This window comes from Eurosta solidaginis, chromosome 2 (assembly GCF_040869045.1).
Source record: "Eurosta solidaginis isolate ZX-2024a chromosome 2, ASM4086904v1, whole genome shotgun sequence".
In the NCBI taxonomy this organism is placed as follows: domain Eukaryota; kingdom Metazoa; phylum Arthropoda; class Insecta; order Diptera; family Tephritidae; genus Eurosta; species Eurosta solidaginis.
In genome coordinates this window covers 8,452,070-8,471,083 of record NC_090320.1, presented here as the reverse complement: position 1 = coordinate 8,471,083, position 19,014 = coordinate 8,452,070, and the positions used below count along the sequence as shown (strand labels likewise).

Below are 19,014 nucleotides of genomic sequence, written 5' to 3'. Positions count from 1 at the left end.
CAAGTCTCAAGTAGGGCGGTCGTGGAATGGCTTAAAATAATATTCGATGGGTGCATAAGACTGAATCATGTACCGCACTCTTGGAGAACTGCTCGTGTAGCTTTTCTACCAAAGGCGGGGAAGATCGGTCACGTGTATCCCAAAGACTATAGACCCATTACCTTAACATCATTTCTGCTCAAAACCTTTGAGAGGCTGATAGATGTGTACATAAAGTCCAACGTGGATGAAAAGCTGCTCTCCACAACACAGCATGCGTACACCAAAGGCAAGTCGGTAGACACCGCATTGCATAGGGTGGTAATAAGCATAGAGAAATCCCTGGAATATAAAGAGTATGCTCTAGGAGTCTTCTTGGACATTGCCGGGGCTTTCAATAATGTTGTAAAATGGGCGATTATGGATGGTCTTAATTACATTAAAGTACATCCTGCCTTAATCAGATGGATCGGCTGCATGTTAAATTGCAGAAAGATTACATCACAATGGGGATTGTACGAGGCCACGAAATCAGTGGACAGGGGCACGCCGCAGGGAGGGGTGCTATCACCTCTGCTGTGGACACTGGTCATCAACCAACTGCTCAGGCAATTCGATGAGGGACCCGTAAAACTTACGGCTTACGCAGATGACGTTGCAATTGTCATAAGTGGAAAATGCCTTCCAACGATTAGTTCTTTGATGGATCGGGCGCTTCGGGATATTCATACCTGGGCATCTAATGTCGGGCTGAAAGTCAATGCGGAGAAGACGGATATGGTCTTGTTTACAAAGAGGTACAAGGTCCCAAATTGGACCAGGCCTAAGTTAGGAGCGGTGACCTTACAGGAGAAACCTTGCACAAAATATCTAGGAATCATCCTAGACAGTAAGCTGTCCTGGAAGCTCAACTTGGAGGAGAGGGTCAAGGAGGCCTCAACGGCACTCTATGCATGTAAAAGAATGCTGGGGTGTACGTGGGGCCTATCGCCCTCTCTTTCTCATTGGGTTTTTACAGCGATTGTAAGCCCTATTCTATACTATGGAGTTCTTGTTTGGTGGAAAGCCACACAAAAAACAACATACCTCAACAAATTAGAGGGGGTATGCAGACTATCGATGCTTTGCATTACGGGAGCCCTGAAAACAACCCCGACGGCTGCACTGTATGCCATTCTGTAGCAAAGAACAAAGCGTTAACGACCGCAACCAGGCTCGATGCTTCGGGGCAGCTTGAGCGCCGACCATATGGCCATAGTAGTATAGCGTCCTCAGTCACAAGACGAACAGACTACATGATTCCCTACCTGCACTTTGAGGGAGATCTTAAGGCCACAATAGAGGTGGACGGTTGGCGCAAGGGTGCGCAAATGGCGGACGAGGCGATACATGTGTACACCGATGGTTCCAAAATAGTGGAAGGAGTAGGGTCTGCGGTATACTGCGCTGTGCCGGAATTAAGCAGATCCTACAGGCTGCCGGATTACTGTAGCGTTTTCCAAGCGGAAATATTAGCCGTAACCAAAGCAGTAGAAACCCTGGAAGAGAATAGCTTAAGCTGCAACCGTGTTAACTTTTATATTGACAGTCAAGCAGCAATTAAGGCAATAATCTCGCATAGCACAGCATCTAAATGCGTGTTAGAGTGTAAGCAGTCTCTGGAGAGAATCGGGACAGGGAGAAGCATACATCTATATTGGGTCCCAGGGCATATGGGAATAAATGGGAATGAAAAAGCGGACGAATTAGCTAAAAAGGGCGCATCCCTTGAAGCTTGCTCCGTAGACGTCCCAATTAGATTGGGCGATATTAAGCGAATGCGAGAGGTGCACATGATCGACCAAGCAGAAAAGGCGTGGGTTCAAGCGCGGGGCTGTAAAGTGTCGAAGATTATGTGTAGGTCTTACAACCTTAGACTAACACAGTTGCTTCTATCATTAAAAAGAGAGGACTGTAGTCTCATGACGGGTATTCTGACTGGACACTGCCTTCTGGCGTCACATGCCTTTAAATTAGGCTTGGTCAGTGATAGCAGATGTAGGAAGTGCGGGTTGGAGGAGGAGACGATCGAGCACGTTCTGTGCTCGTGCCCTGCACTTGCCAGGCTAAGACTCCAGATATTAGGAGTGATACAGCTGTCAGATCTAGAAGCAGCAAGTGGCTTAAGTCCTAGGAAGCTTCTAGTATTTGCCAAGAGGACGGAGTTATTTTATAACATAGGTCCTGGTTTTTGATAGGGTTTTTCAGTTTGGTCGTTAAAACAAACTTCTGGTAACACTACGGACTCAATCAGTCTATGTGAGGTCCTCATGGACCGGCCAGTTCAACCTACCTACCTACCTACGTATAAATTTAATTGCTCAATTGTATTTCCAAGCAGCCTCGATTCAAATTATTTTTAAATACCCAAAAAAATATACAAAAAAGGAATATTCCGGTTATTTTCCTGGTATTTACCCATTAAAATGGTAAACACCCGGTAGAATCCCAACTCTAGTTATGGTGTAAGGACATGTAAAAAATTATTTCACTGAAGGCAGCTACGATTTAGCAGGCGAAATGTATCGAAGATAAAATTAAAAACAACAACAATAATACATATCTCCAATAAAAGTTGTATTACAGTAAAGAACCTTTTGGTTTTCTTGATCAAGTTGTGCTTTTCAGGTATTAAAAAAAAAAAAAAAAATAAACGTTGCCTCTATGTACCAAACAAAAAATATACATTAGGGTGGACCGAATATTTTTTTTTTTTTTTTTTGTTTTTTGTATACTAAAAATAGTTTTCAGGACATCCAAAAGCTTCATATCTTTAGTTTTTCTATACAAATTGCACTGTATATGTAATTCCGATATAATTTGAGCTGGAACTTGTACCTCGAATAATTACCAATCGAGTCAACTTAGCAAAAACTCTTTTTGCATTTTTTGGTAGTCCGTTCAGTTTCCTAGAATAATCATATATATTATTTCTAATTGCTGTTTTTATGTACGAGTCGATTCTTCGCGCTTATTTGGAATCCAAATCTATAAATAAAGCTTTGGTTGTAAAGATGGAGATTCGGGCTATTAGCGAGCTTTGGGCAATTTTGTTCGTATTGCTTTTGTTTAGCTATATTTTATTAAAATAATTTGTTTAAAATAAACGATTTTTAGCACACAAAGAAATCTATTTGTACTATGGCACTGTTGTGAATATTTGCACTGTATTACCGGCAATTGCCAGTGTATTCTAGATGGCAGCGCAAGCTTTTTAATTGATTGACGGCAGTTGCGCTAGATGGCAGCGCAATATGTAAGTTAATAGAACAGCTGATTTCTGTTGATAGTTGGTAAGAAACTTTTATATTAGTTGCGCAAGATGCGCACGGGTCAGGCTCATACGTATAACTTGTGATTTGTGTACTAAGGGTAAGAGCTCTGATACACTTTGAATACAATTTATATAAGACACTGAAGTTTTTACAGGCTATCTTTTTGGATATCCTGAACAATATTTTCACTACACCTTTTTATTTGACTCACCCTAGTATACATATACTAAACTAATAAAATTAAATAGAGCTAATTAATTTGTATCCTTTATGTGTAAGTATTTTTCGTATATGTATGCTTGTATGTAAACCTTATATAATAAACACAATTTATAGGGTCATACGCCTATAAGTATGCTACAATTTTTAAAAGCAGAAAAGTTTTTAAAACCCTTTTACGTATACATACACTTTTCAACACGCGTATTCATATACATAAGTATATTTGCATTGTATATAAATATTGTATATACGTAATAAACTATTCATCAACAAGTACACTTCCAATCACCTGCGAACACGCTTCATACACGCTCACAAATACACTTCAGTAAATGTATGTATATCCAAATAATTTGTACAGCCATATGTACATATAATCATACAACTTCATTTTATTTAAAATAATCCCACACAAATTCGCACATATATCATTCCTCGGACAAAGTATCTCAATGTTGGTCAGCAAAAGTTAATCAGACTCAGTGGCGTAGCAGGACTTCTGAGCATTGAGCAAATATTGTGAGACGAAAGTAAAAAGAGAATGCAGCTTATGACAAGCAAAGCGCATACTTAATATGTATGTATATATGTAAAGAATTAGAACAAGCAAAATAGGAAATTAGGCAAAGCAAATTAGGCAAAGTTATAAAGAAAGAGGTTAGGGTCTAACAAAGCTTTAGAAGCTTCGCATCTGAGTCTGCTGTAGAAAGCGAAAATGTCAAAATTTTCCTAATAGTAAAAAAGTTTAAAATGGTAAAAAATAAAGAACTTGAAAATCAAATCTAAAAAACCAAAAAAGCGATTGCAAAAAAAATTCTATGTTATGCTACAATTATTAATAATTACATAATAGCGCGGATGAGGGATTCGATGGCACGTATCACACCAACATTGTGGTCAAACATAACGGCAGTTGTCTGTACGTGCCCCCTGGTATCTTCAAGAGCACATGCAAGATAGACATCACGTGGTTCCCATTTGATGACCAACACTGCGAAATGAAATTCGGTAGTTGGACTTACGATGGAAATCAGGTAAAGTGTTAATGTGTACAACACACATGCATAACAGCATACATATCATACTTATACATACATACCTCAATGTACATGCGTATACCATACATAACACTTATGCATTTACATAATATACATAGCGTGGACAGCGAAAACATATATTTTATTTTTGTTTCCATGAAACCATAATAATGAAATTCGGAAGCTTTTGAAAGAGCTTTTGGCTACATTTTTTATTTTCTTGTTTTTTTTTCACTAATCGTCGATATACATACATATGCCGACCAGTATTAAACTAACGAAAAATATTTTTTTTAATTTTTAAATAAAAAAAAGGTTCGTCAAAAGCCCGAGATTGAAAAGCAAAATTATAAAAAATATTTTCTATATTGGGCCTCCCACAAAGCGTAAAGCAGATTTTTTAATATTCATTTGTATCTTCATTTGCACTTTCAGATTAAATATTTATATTTAAAAGCTTTTCTAAAGAATTTGATGCCACTTAAGCTTTAAGCACGAAAGCTCAATAGGTCATAATATTATTATAATTAATTAATTATATTCTAATTTTTTATGCAAAATTTGTTTTAAAAATGTTTAAAAATGAGGTTTTTAGTGGACAGCATACTGACAAAGCTTTAATCGTTATTATTCACGCGTTCAAAAACGGCATTATAAAGCTCTACAATTTAGTAAAAACAATGAGCATTAATTAAACGGAACGACACTTCTTTCCATTAACAATAACTTACATTCACAGCTTCAAGTAAGCTATGAAAGCTTTTCAATTAACCTTGATATCTACTATTTTTGCTTTCATACTTCAAGAGTTTATAACAACTTATGCTGCCAGAGTTTTATAAAAATGGACTTATAACAAAGCTTTAGATACAAGTAGAAAGTTTAATAAGCTTTAAAGCTCGTATGAAAAAAGGCCCCCTAACGTCTTTTTCAATCTGGAATATTAAGTGGTACGAAAAGAGTGTGCAGACACTTCTTTCCATTAACAATAACTTATATTCACAGCTTCAAATAAACTGTGAAAGCTTTTCAATAATCTTGATATCTACTGTTTTTTGCTTTCGTGCTTCAAGAGGTTATAACAACTTATGCTGCCAGAATTTTATAAAAATTGAGTTATAACAAAGCTTTAGAAACAAGTAGAAAGTTTAATAAGCTTTAAAGCTCTTTAGAAAAAAGGCCCCCTAACGTCTTTTTCAATTTGGTATGTTAAGTGGTACTAAAAGAATGTGCAGAGCTTTAAAGCTCCCCACAAAAAGAGCTTTATTTAAGTTCACTTTCGATGTAGGTATCTATGTAGTACGAAAAAATAAGTTTTAAATATTTTTCAGCATTTTTTAATAAGTAGTATGAAGTCCCTCCTAGAGAGCTTAGAGCTTTAGGGTTAATATGTAAGAAACAAATTTTTGAAATTTTAACCATGCGGTTTGGCGAAAGAATTTTATACTTTTGCTTGAAATTGACTGACCAAAAAGGTCTCTTCGAAACAGTTTGACCTATGACTGTGAAACAGATATATAAATAGTTTTTAATGCGGCTTTGAAGGGTAGCATCTAGTGTTAGCTTTTGGTAATGGCAGAAAACAGCTGCTATTTGAACGAAACTTTAATGTAATAAAAACGAGATGAATTTAAGCGGCAATTAAGCTTTTAAGAGAGCTGCTTTTTTGAACTTTTAAATAAAAAATTATTAAATCTGAGCGTTTTTAACTTTACACGTATTTGTAGACCCCGCTAATGTGTCCCTAAATAATATATCAAAACAAACTTTTATACAAAAGAAAAATAAATGAACTCATAATTATATATTTTTTGTTGCTTAATCCAAATATGTTTACTTAAAAAAAAGAACGACTAAAGAATGTTAAACCTCGTTTTAACAAAATACATTACGGCATATTACGCGATACATAACTCAACTTTCCTGTTTATCGTTAAAACTTCATAACTCAAATTTCTTAATCGAATATTTAATATATAAAAACAAATAAAAATGTATGTTTCATTACTTAATGTTTTTGTTTAAATAAAAAATTATAAACATTACTGTGACTTTAAAGAGTAATCGTTAACATAATTTTTTATTTAATCTTTTTTCAACACTTCCTTTTCAAAAGATTTACACATTTTTATTTGCTTACGACCATTTTATACTATTTATAAAACTCACTAATTACAACACACACTTGTGAAACAAAACACCGGCAATGCAACCACGCAACACACAGTACTAAATTTTTAGTACTAACGCTTATTTTTTTGTTTTTTTCAACTATTTTTATAAATGGGATATCAATTAACTTCAATTCACACTTCAGCATTTTTAATATGCTTTTTCTTTTTTCTTATTTTTTTAGAACTGATTTTTACTACAATTTTGAACCCTAAAACTATACATTTAATTATAAATATTTTTATTTATATTTTTTTATTTTTTTATTTTTATTTTTTTTTTTTTATTTTTTTTTTTAAATGCTGTAACTTGAAACTTGAAAACAGTTCACTGCGTTTTTGTGAATTGCAAAACCAAAACATAAACAATTTAAAAACTATATTAAAAAAAACACAAACAAACAAAATTAAATACAGGGTGTTGACAAAAACTATGAGCTTGATAGTTCTCTGTTGACAGCCAATACACAAATTATTACACGCAAAAGAAAAAACCAAAAATTGGAAAATAGAGGAACACAACAATTGGAATCATGTGTGAAATGTGAATTTTTTCGAAAAAAAGGTTCAAAACTAAATAATTTATTTCGAAAAAAATTACGATTTCAACTATTTTGCATGGAGGAAAGGAAAATAAACAAATTAACCAAACTGCGTTCATATTGTTTACACCCCAACAACATAAAAAAATAAACAAGCAAAAAAGTTTTGTGTAAAAAATTTGAGCGTAAATAGTTATGCGAGGACTCTTAATGAAAAACAAACAAATTTTTTGCTGTTTTCCAAGCGTACGTCCACAAAAGCTTGAGAGAGGCACGATCATATTTGCTCGCTCTCTCGTGCGCTTTGTGCCACTTATGTAATAAACTTCGCTTGCGGGAAATAGTACACGCGTTTTTTAATAAAAGTTACACATAAACATACCACAAAGCACCCTGTACTAATACTGGAAGAATAAATGATGCACTGTAAAAATGTTACCTACAAACTTGTATACACACTGCAAAAAAAACACTTATAAAAAGAGTTTGATTGACAGATTATAGATATAAAATAAAAAACACAAAAATAATAATTATAATATTAAAAATAATTCGAAATTTTCATAACTACAAAAATTTTACAAATTAAAAAAAAAAGACAAGTAAAAAATTTTCAATTTGTTTTAATTTTTACTGTTTATAATTAAATTATTTTCATTTTATACAAACGTCAAATTTCGTTTACCAATATAACAAGTAACTGTCAATCAACACTAATTTTTTTTTACACTTTCTCAAACAAAATTTTTGCCTCACAAGCTTTCCGCTACTTAGTTTTTCAATTTTTTCTCACCTTATTTAACACATTCTCTTTACACGCTACATTCAACCACAACAACAACATATGTGTCGTTCTCTTCTATATCAATTTCTTGGTTCTTTTTTATAATTCCTTTTTGTAAAAATTAGCTACATTATTTTTATTATCAAAACAAAATATATCTATATATTAATAATGCCAATATTTTTGAATTCTCTCTTTCCCCACTTTGCCCTTACCGGATAATTTAAACAACTACAACCACATACCGCCCAAAAACACAAACAACTGCATTTTTTAACTAATGCAAATGCAACCCTGTTATTATTGCATCGCTCAAAACTTAACACAAACACAAATGAAAAAATTTATATTTACAAATTTTTGCATGTGTACAAAATTTTGTAAATAAAAAAAATTACAATGCAAACAAAAAATTTTACAAAAAAAAATTTAGTTGGATTTGGTTTTGAATTCCGAAGATGGAGGGGATCTTTCCGATTTCATAACAAATGGCGAGTGGTATCTGCTTGGTTAGTAAATTTTATTAAACATTTTCTGTGTAAACTGTAAATTGTTTTTTACTTAAAATATTTTTTTTGTACTCAATCTTTTTTTTATTATTTGGAAATGCTTGCTTTAACAGGACGTTAGTATTTATAGCAAATTAAGCATGTACCAAAATTAATTTTTATCAATTTATATATTCGTTATCTTACAACTTTATTTCAGTTTTTAAACACTACTATATTATAAAAATATAAATGAAAGTTCGTTAAAATGAAAACAGATTATAAAGCAAAAGAAAAAAATTACACCAATCTTGCGCTGCCCTCATGACGCGATGATTATGGCTGCTATCATCACAGTGAGTCGCGCAGCTACGCCACTCTGTCTCACAGCGTTATTCAACACAGATTTTTTTTTAGCTGGGTTAACATTTCGCTAGAATACTAGCAGGCATCAGCTAAAGCTATATAGTGAATTCGATGATTACCTTCGTTCAGGTTCGTATCTCTAGGTTGTTAAAGAAGAACGTGCGAATACACTGCACACAAGCAGGGTGACAAAAAAAAGTGTCTCCCTCTTGCGTTTCGTAAATCTGAAAATATCATTCCTTGTCACATTATTGATACCAGCTTAAAGTATTCTCAAATATTCCTATGTTTATATCGTTATCCCTGTAAACGATACTTAGTATGAATATTCACCTTCTACATTTATCGCTTTTTCCTATATATTAGTCTTTATTCTACTTCGATGTCTCATATGGTCATGCATTTATCTCAATACCTCCAGGATATATTTTTTCGAGAATCTGAATCGAGTCCCGTTGTTTCGTTACAATCAACCTAACAGATTCCAGTAAAACCTCGGCCAACACCAGCATGATGGCCCTTATCGAAGCGAGTCTCGAAAAATAATAATTCAAATGAAATGAAATAAAAAATTTAAATAAAAAATAAAAATAAAAAATAATATAAAATGAACTAAAATAAAAAAAAATATTAAATTTGGCAAAAAAAAAAATAAATGAAAATAAAATTTAAAAAAATTTTATTAAATTATTTCTTAAATTAAATTAAAACAACAAAATCGAACAATTCAGAATAAAATAAAACTAAATAAAATACAATAAAATAAAATAAGTAAATATAAACTCAATCAAAAACAATAAATAACAAATAAGGACGGGACTGTCTTCGGCTGTGCCGAAGACTTCATGCCTTTCATGAATGGGGCTGAACAATAATCTTATCCCGTTCGTAATCTCCAAATAATAGGATGTATAAGATAAGAAATTAAGGGAGAAATTGCCAAAAATCTTTCTATCTGAACGATCGGTTGTATGGGATATATACTAGATATAACTCCGATCAAAGTGATTTTTTCAGAAAGTATTCTATGATATATTGAAATATATATCACCGAGTTTCACGTTTATACTTTCTAAATTGCGGCAGGAATGACCAAAATCGTCTTATCTGAACGATCGGTTGTTTGGGAGATATAGTATGTTATAGTGGTCCGATCCTACCGTATCCGACAAATGTCTAATATAATACAAAAATACATCCATGTGCCAAATTTCATTGAGATATCTCAAAATTTGAGGGAATATTTTGCGTTCAAACAGACAGACGGACGGACATGGCTATATCAACTCAGTTCGTCGCCCTGATCAATTCGGCATACTTAATGGTGTGTCTATCTTCTATATTTCTCAACGTTACAAACATCGGACCAAAGTTAATATACCATTTCATGTTCATGAAAGGTATAAAAATGTAAAATAAAATGGAATACAAATTTGTTTTTTAAAAATTAAATTATATTTAAAAAAAATTCGAAATCGTGTTAAATGATACCTCAATGTAAAAAAAATATCTTTAAAAGAAAAAATTTTATAAAACAAAAACAAAGTAAAAGACAAAAACTAAAACAAAAAAAATAAAACAGATTTCAGTTAAATTCTATAAATTAACTCTAATAAAATAAATAAAATAAAACAAACTAAAATCAAATAATCTAAGTAAAAAAAAAATAAAAATAAAAAAACTTATAAATAAAACATAAGATGGTGCAAGTTAAATAAATAAATGAAATAAAAAATAAGAAAAATTAAATTAAATAAAATAGAACAGAAAAATTGGAATTAGAATACTTATAAAAGAATAAATATAATCATATAAAATAGAAATGAAACAACAAATCAAATGTTCGGTAACAATTCAAAAAATAAAAATAAACAAAGAACTTGCATCTATGTAAAATAAAGACATTATTAGACGTTTAGACGATAATTAAGTTGTATTTTAGTTATTATAGCAGTTATTTGCATGAACGAAATTTCTTTTTATTGAATATGTTTCCATGGTAAATATGTGTGCTAAATGTTTTTAATTTTTCCACCCTGTTTCATATTTTGCTAATAAATTACTTTTTCTCTCTCTCTTTCTCCCTTTCTCTTTGCAACTGCGTTAAAAAAAATTATCAATTTCACTTCTTCCCCGAAATTTTTCACGTTTGTTGCTTTTTTTACAAAAAAAATTCATAATAATAAAAATAATACTTATATATTACAAATATATATTTATGTATGTAAAAAAATTAAAATTTAATAAAAACTAACCAAACATGCAAAAACATTTTGCCACCAAAAATTACTGCAACAACAAACAGCTATGCCGGGCAAGAAGAATACCATCGTCTACGCCTGCTGTCCCGAACCCTACGTGGACGTCACATTTACGATACAAATACGACGGCGTACATTATATTATTTTTTTAATTTAATTGTGCCGTGTGTGCTGATATCATCAATGGCTTTATTAGGATTTACACTACCTCCCGATTCGGGCGAAAAATTAACATTAGGTAAGTAAATGGTCAATCTGTGGGGCAACCCTTCAATAATTTATTTTGAAATTTTTTTATTTTTATTACAACAACGTACTTAAATAAAAACTTTTAAATGTCTATGCTTGTATTGTAAATTTTCTCAAGTGACATTTTCAGGTGTGGATTTATGGTGAAAAGTAAAATTACAATATAAAATTAAGTGGTAACTACGGATAATGTCTTTTTACCTTTTTTAAAGCCTCAAAATCTGAGATTATGTTGGACTTCGTGTAAAGCGAAAGTTTATTAGTTTTATTATTTTTTATTTTCTATTGTGAATACCAGCGCAGCTCAAACTCCAGTTAAATTAGTGGTAGCGAAATGAGGAAATAGTGGATTTTAAATATTGAAAAGAAAATTGTGTTTCTAAATAATAAACTAAAACAAAAAAAAACAATAAAAAGTATTTAACTTACAAATTGCATGATATCAAACCTTCTTTTATTGTATCTTATGATTAAGGCTGAAAAGTTTTGAATAATATTAACAGAACACCTTTTCTTATTTTTGCTCTTGTTTTGGTGTATTGACGAATATTCTACTCCTCGCTCTAGCCCAGCAAAACACTCTACTAAGCCAATAACTAAATCCACAGTTAGGAATCTTAACATATAAAAAAAAAAAAAATGTAAGGCGCGATAACCTCCGAAGAGATCTAAAGCCGAGCTTCTCTTCCAATTTGCGTCGTGCTCCTCTTGATTTTCCATACAAATTGGCCGGACGGGACCTACATGTTTTATGCCGGCTCCGAACGGCATCTGCAAGGCAGATGAGTTTTCACTGAGAGCTTTTCATGGCAGAAATACACCCGGAGCGCTTGCCAAACACTGCCGAGGGACGACCCCGCTTAGAAAAATTTTCTTCTAATTTAAAAACCTTATTTCTAAAATTTTGATGTTGCTTTGCCCGGGGTGCGAACCCAGGGCTTAGGGTGTGGTAGGCGGAGCACGCTACCATCACACCACGGTGGCCGCCACACCTTAACATATGGAGTTTTCAAATAGTAAACGGTCAAATCTAGTCGACTGTAAGCTTGCTGTGCTTGCAATCTGTCGGCTCTAAAGATATATTCCACGTTGATGTTTATTGGAGCGACTTCCGTCATTCCTCGTGAAATGAAGTTTGGTGACAAATCGATGTCGCCCCTGTGCCACCTTCAGTCTGTATTTTTGTTCGCACGGCACAAAGTAAAAACTTTTTTGTTTCGAAGGCGAATTTGCCAAGAGAAAGCAGAAAATACTTACAATATACCTCAAATTCCTACCTCCCGGAAAATTAAATAAGTATATCAGCTTAATGAAGTGACAGCTCGTCATTCATTCTTTCACGCCCAAAGCCTAGTATAAAGTGTCCAGTATTCGGAATAAGCTAAGCACTTACAATTATCTTTTATGAGGAAACCAAAGCCCCTAAGAAATCTGATTAAATAGACACGCTTATTCTGTAACATCATGGCCCTAGTAGAAGGGGCTATCTCAGCTCATATCCCCTTATATAGGACTATCTACGCCAGCAAATGAATAGCTGCTAATCAATAATGCTTTGACTAACTACTATTACGTCACATGTGTTATACTTGTAAATTCTCAACTTAACACAGCGCCCATTAGAAAAGAGAAGCATTCATTAGTCGTTTTTCTTCTTTCACTTGTAGCGATTAGAAGACTCAAGGTTTTGGAGAGTTTTATCGATGTTAATGCTCCTTTGCGGAATACTTATACGGTACGCTCCGGAGAATAGCACCATTAAGGTACTAGCCCGATCTTTACTTTCATCCGACCCCCTCCGTCCGTGAGGAACTTAGAGTAGCCAGATCCTCGCTTGCTCAATAAACAGCACTCGGCACGGGTAAATGAGGTTAACAACTTTGAAAAAAATATAAATTGTGCTGGCAACCGCTTTGAAAAAGTTGCGGACCGAGACCCCTTGCATTCCAGCATGGGTTATCTAGTCCAGCGGTATTACCATCTGGGTTATATAACGCATTTTATTCAGATAAAACCACAACATTTCTAATAAATGTTTCTCATGACATAAATCACTTGTTCGTCTACTATGAGTGGGTTTCATCAGCTGCTGCAACAATCACAGCTACCGCAAAATATTTTATTCAAACGTTAAGCTCATCGACATGCCATTGCGCTCCTACTCTACAGCGAAACGAGAGGGAATATTAAAAGGTGTGAAGTAGGCGTGTTTGTCAGTTCTCTCTTTCTCGCTACTCGGTTTAGTTAATAGAGTAGTAGCAGCGAAGTTTACTCCAAAGATTTAAGGCTTGCATTGAACTTCACGAATTTTTAAAAATTTTCCAGCTTTATTCCCTGTTGAAGTTTTATAAATTTATTTTATCACACATGCATACAAGCTGAAGATTAAAATAAAAAATAAAAATAATTTTTTAAAGCCTATTCAATTTAAAAATAACAAAACGAGCACTATAAAAACCCTTACATCCCAAATAATAAACAATTTTCCCTCCTGTGAAATTTGTGAGGTACTGGCATTGTTTTAACCACAATCGGATCTTCAATGCTTAACGCAATTCAACGCTTCTTTCCAACCAAAACGGCTTAACTTTAATATTCTATTATTTATGTATATTTAATTAATTTTCAAATTTTTTAGGTCTTCTGCAAAGTTATGGTGTTAATTTATTAAATAAAGCGCAAAAAACAATTTATATTTATTTTTATTACATTTTAAAGCAAGTATTTTTGAATTGATATATGTTTATATTGTTTTCTCTTTCTTTTTTACCATCTTTGATTACAGGCGTAACTATACTTCTATCCTTAACAGTATTTTTAAATCTTGTTGCTGAATCCATGCCGACAACGTCGGATGCTGTTCCCCTTATAGGTACACGGCAAAAATTTGAAAAATTTTAAAAAAGCAACTAAAATCGCTATTAGATACAAGAATTAAAAAATTTTGTTTGTTAGTTTTATGAAATAAGTCTGTATACACAAACATTGAAATAAACCTGGCATATCTTAAATAAAAACTCAAAAGCACACGCGCACTAACACTTACTAACAATTAGAACATGCATACATACATTTGTGTTTTGTTAGGGAATGACCGAACTTCGACTATTTGAGTTTCGGCGTTATTCGGCTGTAGCAGAGTTTTTTCTCAGGTAAAAAATTTTGACTTAGTGCTAATTTTAACATCTGTTAGCTTGAACGCACCAAACACTCTGTTCACTCTGTTAACTGTTTTGTTGTTTTTTTCAGGTACAGCTTTAGCCTAGCTCCGTGCTTTTTCGGCGGAAATGCGGTTAGGTTCAGCATTAAAAGTTGGGGTTCGGTTGTTCGTCACATTTTGTTTAACTATAAGTTATACAAAATGAACAGATTTACTCTGTCTTGTTTTCTTATTTTTTTTATGATGATTGAATTAATTTGAATTTCTTTAAAAAGTGTCTTCATTCAATTTCCTTAATTTTAATTTCGCCATTTTTTTGTTAACTTTATAATTGAAAATAAATTCAAAGAAGCTTTCCACTGTTTCTTATCCTTGGGTTTGCTCTACTTCATTTCCTCCGTAAGCCTTTATGTTGCTACTCTTTTCCTTATCTTTCTCTGTTTAGCTATAACTCACACCAATTGGGAGCACCAAGCGAGACTCAACTATTCTTTCACCTGTCCACATAGGTAGATTTTCAAGTTTTAGGCGGCCAAAAATATTTTATTGGCTATATCTTCTTAAAACTGTTTAATAAATGAAAAATTATAATAATTTGTGTAATTAATCGGTTATATGAAAAAAAAGATATTACACTGTGTAACACTAAAAAAAACCTGCGCAGTGATGCTATTTTTCTTGTTGTACAGCAACAAGGGTGTATCAAACCCTCTATCTAACCCCCTATCTGCAAGTATCTGCAGCTAAATTTAATGCAATTGGCAAGCTAATTGTGCCAAGTACCATGTTCAAAACTAATTTTCACTTGGACGGACTTGGAAACATAACAAAGCTGGTTTTGAACACCTAAAATCGAAAAAAAAAATTTTAACATCCTAAATAAAATATGTTCTTTATCAATTTACCCGAAATATCAGAATCCATCACAATTACTCAATTCAATTGTCTTAAAATTTAAAATATTCACGTTAAAATATGCGATTTCACATAGGTAAAAAAAATATAACACGCGTTTCAGAAATAGCTAAATTCCATTTACTTGACAGCTAACGCCAGGTATGCGATGAATGGGGAGGGGAGAATTATTGTTCCCCTGTCTATTCTTAAGCTGTGGGAGTGCTTTTTTTGTAATTGTGGCAACTTTCAGAAATTCAATTATGGCCGCCTAAATGTCTAAAATCTACCTATGTGCTGTCGCTCCTTACTCAGTAAAGGAATGTTTTTTATCTGCCTCCATATACGGGTGGCGATATTGATTATTTCCGGAGCCGGAGGGTATTCGTTCATTCGCCTAACATGACCTTGCCAGCGAATCTTTTAGGATTTAATTAGTACCCTGCGTAAAGCTCATACAGCTCAACATAATTTCTTCTTCTAGACTCGCTATCGACATCCGGAACAGGATAATTAATCCTTCGGAGAACTTTTCTCTCGAACCCTCCAAGAACCAGCTTAGCTCCTCTCGACACTGTCCATACTTCCGAGCCATAAGACTTAAACTTTCAATTGCATACTTAGTTCAAAGTAGCACTTATTTTTACTCTCCATTTTATTTATAAGCTAACATTGTTTTCGCTATTAGTGCTAGTTGCCAGATAGACGAAGTCCTTCTCAGTCTCGAAATGATATTAGTAAACAATGAAGTGGCAGCTAAATATACATACAGGGTTGCATAAAAATCATTCGAGATGTTCAGGAGCTCGTAAACTAACACCATTACACGAAATCGAGTTTTACATAAGATCACGGGTCACCATTCTCTTTGTCAGAATTATAGTAACAATTTGAGGGCATGAGCGATTGCAAACCAACTGTAAATGTTATTACGTACGTATTTTCGTATTTATGCGCACAAAGTAACGATGGTTATACTCGTATTTTGCCTTATTTTGTGCTAATCTATGTTGTGTTACTTCGCTCTTGTGTGAGTGAGCACTTATATTTTAGCAACAAGGTCAGGAAGATATATCATTTCCATGCCTACATAAGATCAGTTCATTATTTTAGTGGAATCGTGCACGAGCTCCTTTCTGCTACTTTCTTGTGTATCTTTAGAAGAATAATGAAGTCCGCTCTTCACAATTCAGACTCTTTGGCAACATTAGTCCAGTACTAGAATCTTTTGTCACCACTTCTTGTACCGTTCATCCAAGAAGAGAAACTTGAAACTTACGGAATAATCTAATGTAAACGTGTATTGAGAGCTCCTAGGCAGTTTAATGCGAATCACTTTTCTGCATTTCTCATAAATCATACGAGAACCCGTCCTAAAGCATTCATTCCGTCAGTAACTCTTCATAAAACTAATCAATTTCTATTATTTCTGTTTAGGTTTGTATGTATGTGTTTATTCTACTGTATACTGGTGTTTATTCTACTGTATACTGGTGTTTTTATATATTTCTTTACCTTTTGTTTCAGAATGTCTCCCTTTTGGCTTCATTTCGTCTCAAGATTAATTATACTTCTTCAATTTTCACACTAACTCCTCCAACTCACACAATCACTTAGAATAAAACAACAAAGTAAATACCAAATACCAATACCTGAGTAAACATTAAGGGCAATAAGTGCATATATACTCTGAGAAATAAACATCACAAATTCAAAAAAAAAAACACAAGAATTCGACCTACTAAATAGCTGCAAGTTACTTAGCTTTTATTTATATTTATTCAAAGTTTTGTTTTTCTGTTTTCGTTCTTGTGTTTAATGTTTTTGCTCAATGACGTGTTTCATTATGAAAGCTGTGACACTTTTTTATTGCATTTTGATTTGATATTGTGATTATTATTATGACAGATGATTTTATGGATGATGAGTGTATGAAAGAAACAGATAATATCATAGATTGCTTGAGATATTTCTTTATTTTATTTTGATTCTTCATTTTGAGTGATGCCCTTTTTAATGATTTATTTATTTTCCTAAGTGTTTTATGAGGTCAATTTGGGGAATTTTGCAGATAGAACATGAGAAGAAATATAATAAATATTTTTGTTAAATAATTTTATTGAGTATATTTAGACGGTGGACCGTATATCGGCGAAAATAAATATGTCAAGCTTGTTTTTTATCCAGTAAGATTAACATACTAAGTCTGTTAAATCACATCACCTCCTATTACTTCGCATTGTATCTCATCATACTCAATCGCCTTAAATAAGAGTCACAAGAAATCAAAAGATAAAGGCCCAATAATGTTGACTTTTCCATAACCAGATAAAACAGCTGATCAAACCAACCTTATGGAAATCAATGTAATCGATTAATGATGCCATACCATAACGCTAAAGCCATAACCATACCATAGCCAACCAATGGGTTTTGGTTTTTCGCCATATCCATAACCTAAAAATATTTGAGTTGGTGAATTTATTAACTTTTTGTATATTTTATTTATTGTTTTGGATACGTTTTGACTAAGGGACTTATTGTTTGTGGAATATGTTTGTAATTTTTTTGCGTTTTCCTCGTTTTTGTGAAAATGTAGCATGTTTAAGGTTATGGCACCATTAATAGATCACAATGGAGATGTTTATGGATATGGGTATGGTTACGACTATGGCGTTAGGGTTAAGGAAGCTTAATTGACCCTTAAATTATCAGCTTTACGAGTCCCATTAAATTAAAACTTATGTGACAGTGCATAAAAACGGTTTATAGCTTATCACATTGCTTCACATTATCGGCAAACCTTTCGAAAAGTGTATATTAAATTACGGAATAACCTAAATTGACCTATTAAAACGCTTTATTAAATTATTATTTTTATAAATTTTTCCTTTGTCATATTGTACATTGGTCACAAAAAACTGTAAATATAAAAACTACTTTATTATAAAAGTGACTGATAATTAAGGTGCATATTTAGTTGCAATGCATTCTTTAAACGAATGAAGAAAAGAAAAAGCATCACATCCCAGCCATTTTCCATACTAAATAACGGTAAATCACAAAACTGTAAATAAGCAGTTAAAAAAACCAAACAGAGTCCATCCGAATACCTTTATTTCGCTACCCTTTCATAAGAATAAAATTACTGTGAGTGCAGTTAGAATAAAATATACACAACGGTAAAAACAATTTTGAAGCTTTTGATCAATTTAGAATTCGATGATCGTGTTGGTATACACAGTTGCAATAAAAGAAGTAATAATCAGTGAATTGCAAGACTTGTTACTGTGTTCAGCAGACCTGGCAACACAAACGTCAGGTTAGCAGAATTATGTTATGTTTTTCATAAAAAAATGGAAATATTTAAATAGTTTGAATACCTTATAACTCTGTTTAACAATTCAAAGTTTTAGCACTGTGGTTTAACTAGAGATGGATTTCAGACTTTCAAGTATTTTACTTTATAAATAGAATTTAACTTTTTTATGTTTCGCCTTTTCTTCAAAAGTCGAAAATAGAGAGAAACAAAAACGATTTTTTCTT

At 32.9% G+C, this 19,014-nt stretch overlaps 1 protein-coding gene across 14 annotated transcripts in view; it reads left to right on the top strand.

The window, feature by feature from the left end:
• Window positions 1-19,014, top strand: part of nAChRalpha6 (nicotinic acetylcholine receptor alpha6) — a 694,673-nt gene that overhangs the window by 629,225 nt on the left and 46,434 nt on the right. For 12 of the 14 annotated variants that reach the window (XM_067764329.1, XM_067764328.1, XM_067764323.1 and 9 more), the window contains 4 exons: window positions 4,369-4,549; window positions 8,483-8,558; window positions 11,209-11,403; window positions 14,200-14,286. In XM_067764329.1, coding sequence (XP_067620430.1) covers window positions 4,369-4,549; window positions 8,483-8,558; window positions 11,209-11,403; window positions 14,200-14,286 — 539 coding nt within the window. The remainder of the gene's footprint in view (window positions 1-4,368; window positions 4,550-8,482; window positions 8,559-11,208; window positions 11,404-14,199; window positions 14,287-19,014) is intronic. The other 2 variants (XM_067764330.1, XM_067764331.1) reach the window with 1 other exon arrangement.